Source organism: Calliphora vicina, chromosome 1 (genome assembly GCF_958450345.1).
Source record: "Calliphora vicina chromosome 1, idCalVici1.1, whole genome shotgun sequence".
NCBI lineage: Eukaryota > Metazoa > Arthropoda > Insecta > Diptera > Calliphoridae > Calliphora > Calliphora vicina.
Window position 1 is genome coordinate 85892647 of NC_088780.1, and position 4544 is coordinate 85897190.

Here is a 4544-nt window from a genome sequence, read left to right on the forward strand (position 1 = left end):
GCATCAAATAAAATAAAACTAAATTTGTTGTTTTGAATCATCCTAAGTAAAATAAGTTTTTGAAATAAATAAATGAATTGAAATGTATTTTAATTTGTGGTTACGTCTTTTTCGCCAAATATTTGTCATGTGCGACCCTACCTTAAGTCATTAATATAGGCAATATGGATATCTAATGATAGATATTTCAAAGAACTTTGCAACGACGTATATAAGACCATAGCATTTTTGTTTCGCCAAAAACATTTTTTTTATAATTTAAAAAAAAAATTTAAATTTAAAAAAAAAAAATGAAAAAAAACAACTTTGGAAAAAAAAAATTAGTTTACCTAAAAATATTTAAAATTTGTATTTTGAAGTATAATTTGATGAAGGGTATATAAGATTCGGCACAGCCGAATATAGCTCTCTTACTTGTTTAAAATTTAAATTATTTATAATAACTAGTAGTTTTGAATATTTCGGTAACGGTATTTTAGCGGTAACCACACACAGAAAACAGATTTTTCGTTGCAAACGAATTTGTCGCCAATCGAATTCTGTTGGTTGTATGAACTATCACACAATTCGTGATCGAAATTGATGAATATTCGGTTGACGGTTATGCCATTTTTGATATTTATTTTTAAACTTTTTGTATTAAAAAAACAGAATTTGAATTGTACAAACTGAATATTAGTTTTATTTAAATATGAACATTTTAGAACAAATAATATCCAATCCAGAGGAAAATGATTACATACATATGTTAAGAGAGAATACGCCAATCGAGAAATTTAATAATTTTTTCTTGTGCAATCAGGATTTTTTAAATCTTCAGCCAATTCTATGTTCTGCTTCTCTTTGAAGCACTTAGGAAGAGGAGCCGCAGAACAAAAGGTACTTTTTCAATTTTTTTGGTATTTTTATAATATTTGGGTTGAAATCTTCTAGAAACAATCAAATTAGTCATTTTTTTAATTTTTTTACTAAGAAAATGGGTTCTAACGTACTTAACAAAACGTACAACACTAGTATAAAACGAAAACAAAATTATTTAATTTCAATGTGTAATTTGTTTATATATTAGATCAGGATTAAAAACATTCCTTTAAAATATTATCGTTAAAAAACGTACTTTTTAATTTTGTTTTTAACAAAATGTACTTTTTTTCTTTATTTTTATTCTTTTTCCGATATTAAAATTCTTAACATTTAATGTGGAGAATTATGGCAGTTAGATGTATAGAAACTTGTTACCATTTCCAGGTTCATGCAGTTTTTTAAGGGGCGAAATAAATAAAACTCAATTTCCCAAAAATTTTAAATGATCGAAGAAGTACCCTTTGTTCTGCGGCTCCTCACATGTCTTATGTAACAAATGGGGATGAGCTAGCTCTACATTTACTCTCCAATTTTGTTTTAAGGTTAACCCTTTCCGTTTTTGTATGACAAGTTCTCACATGGAAGCACTATTTCAGAAAGCTTTCAGAACAAAAAGTTTATCTAAATTAAGGAATGTATCAATTTTTTTTAAATATAACTTTTCAGATTTGCGCACGAAAATTTAAAAAAAATTTAAAGATGAGTTTTCATTGAAACCAAAAGTTTAACCTTGTGAACCGACATCTGCATTGGGTAGTAGAAAAGAATTATCTGATTACAAAACAGATTTGAATTAATTATTCAAATTCTTTATAACCTCAAAAATCAAAATAGTATAATTTGAACATTTTAATTTTTACGTACATAATATGTTTACTTATGAAAGATATATCAAAATACTGAATATATATTAAGTATCTATTTAATAATTACACACTTTTCAAAAAAAATTTTTAAACATTTTAGTTTCACTTATAAGACACACAAATTACACTAACAAATGAAACTCAATCTTTAAAATCTATAGAAAATATCTAATATTTTGTTGTTTGGTATGATGTCTATCTACCTGATAATTACTACAAAATGCTCACGTTACGCTGACGGCTCGTCTTGACGGTGCCAAAGTAGCTCGTCACCAAAAGGATTTATTGCACTGAGCGCGAGTATTTAGGCAAATTTTGCAAAGAACGCGACAGGTAGTTGTGTCCAGCCGAAGATGAACTATATAAACGTCTACATTTCAACCAGAGATCATCAGTATCTATTTAGATTTTCAACTAAGCACAACTCGAAACAGTAAAGAAATATTTGTAAAGATGTCCTCAGTAATGCATTACTATCCAATGCACCAATCATCCAAAGTGACGGTATACCAAACACCAGTGGTTAATTACAACAATGTAAGTTTTATAATAATCAATATTAAAATAGCATTTTTAATTAATCTCGTTTTTTTAAATTATTTTATAGATGATCTATCCACCAAACCAACAACAAATATACCCCATTCCCATGGAACAATCGCCTCATAATCCCACTGCTCCTCTTTTAACTAACGATGTTGAAATGCAACGTAATTCATCTGACGAAAGCCTACCGCAAACTGAGCCGGTACGCACTAAACTCAAACGTTCTCGTACGGCTTTCACCAGTTCACAACTTGTGCAGCTAGAAAGTGAATTCAAGCGCAATATGTATTTGTATCGTACACGTCGCATTGAAATTGCTCAACGTCTGTCGCTTTGTGAAAGACAAGTTAAGATTTGGTTTCAAAATCGTCGCATGAAATACAAGAAAGACACACAAGGTCCTCAAGAAACCAAAGCAGCTGCCAAAGCCGCCCAGCCAATGACCGAACAAAACGTTCATAAGGGCATTGTTCAGCGCTTGATGTCATATTCCCAGGATGTATCATTGCAAACAGCTGAGAAACGTCCCTATAGCACTGCTTTTCCAGTAGCTCCTACCACAAATCCCACCAAAGTTCATCATGTCGAGGCTGTCATTCCCAAGGAAATGCCAGTTGCCAAAATAACTCCCAATCAAAACCAATCATTTACACCAGATTTAAGTGAAATATTAGATCATCTTTCGGAAAGTTCCCCCACAAGTAGTCAAAACTCTTCTTCGTCTTCCTTAAATACATCCAGCTATTCTTCGTATAATTTGGACTTGGTTTTACAATCGATCAAACAAGATTTGGAATTATCCGCTCAGGCTTGGTCGTCGAGAAGTTCAGCTGGAAATTTAAATCAAATGAATAACACTACTATCGCTTCTGGCAATGATTTGCCAACTCAGCCACCTCAGCAACATACACAATGGACACCAAATGTTCCCAGTGCTACACCCGCACCATCGATGAATTTGACTTGGGGCGAACCTGTTGCCAAAGCCATGAAAGTAAATCGTTCTCATATGAATCCCACAGGAATGTATTACAACTACTAATAACTGAGAAAAAGTGTCAAAAATCGTAACATTAAGCATATATACTTATCTCAGTAATACGTCACTTTAATTGACGATAATTATTTTAATTATTTTAAGTAATTTTTTAAAACCCTTTTTCCCCCCTCTATTGCATGTGACTTAGCCTTTAAAGGCATTTGTAGTATTTAAGTTGGACATATTTTATAAATAAATAAATACTTGTAGTTAGTTCTAATTTTAAAAAAATAATTATAAATTATAATAAGTTCTTAAAACAGATGATTAGTAATAAGTTGGATATAAGTACATATTAAAATACAATAAATAATTTTAAAAAAGCAATTACAAATTTGAGCATTTTAACTCTTTGCGGTTGGGTGGTCAGTAGGGTTTTTATCTCGGGAATTCCCGGTACAAATTTCCCGGCAATTTTGACAATTTTTCACTACCCGATTCCCGGGATTTTTAGTCGGGAATCCCGGGAATTAAAAACTGACGAAAATACATAGAAAACAAGTTAGAACTCTATTTTTTTCACTAAAAAACAGTAAAAGGTTTTTTACAGTTTTTTGCTTATATCTCTACAATAATAGACCGCTTATTATTAATATTTATTTGGGGTTTTTCGTATGAAAATTTAAAAAGTGAATTCATTATTTATAGAATTTATTTCTTATTGAATCATTCTAATTTCTTTAAATTTCTTCTTCAAATCCATAACAAAATAGCTTCATAAATTTATTAATTGATTAAATTTTTCTTCAATTAAAATCTAGTACAAAAAGGCTTAAGACAATTTTTTCAATTAATTTTGTATATGAATTGATTTAATCATTCAAAGTTTGAATAAATTCTGTTATTAATTTTAAAATTAATTCAGTTTAAACAAAGGCTTTGGAATGAATCTAAAAAATTAAATATTAGTAATGGATTTATGGAATGAAAGGCTGACATTCTTTAATTATGGATTAAGATTTTAGTGAATTAAGCTCAAATTTTATTAATTAATTCGAAGCTCTGATATATAACGCTTATAACACTAAATTATTATATTAAATTTGGCTATAAAATTCCTAATTTACAGTATGATTATATATTTCGAGAATAGCCGGGTACCCGGGAATGTAGAAAAAAATTTCCCGATTCCCGGGAATCAAAAAAGGTCGAGAAATTAAAAACCCTTGTGGTCAGCTTACTAACCACATTTTCTATAGTCTTTAAAACATAGTTTATTGTCATCTATT

General features: G+C 29.8%; 1 protein-coding gene across 1 annotated transcript; it reads left to right on the top strand.

Moving 5' to 3' along the window:
• Nucleotides 1–2183: 2183 nt before the first annotated feature.
• zen (zerknullt) lies at nt 2184–3318 on the top strand. The gene is made up of 3 exons (XM_065499153.1): nt 2184–2267; nt 2338–3105; nt 3178–3318. The coding sequence occupies exons 1-3, from the start codon at nt 2184–2186 to the stop codon at nt 3316–3318; spliced, it is 993 nt and encodes a 330-aa protein (XP_065355225.1).
• The last annotated feature ends 1226 nt before the right edge of the window (nt 3319–4544 follow it).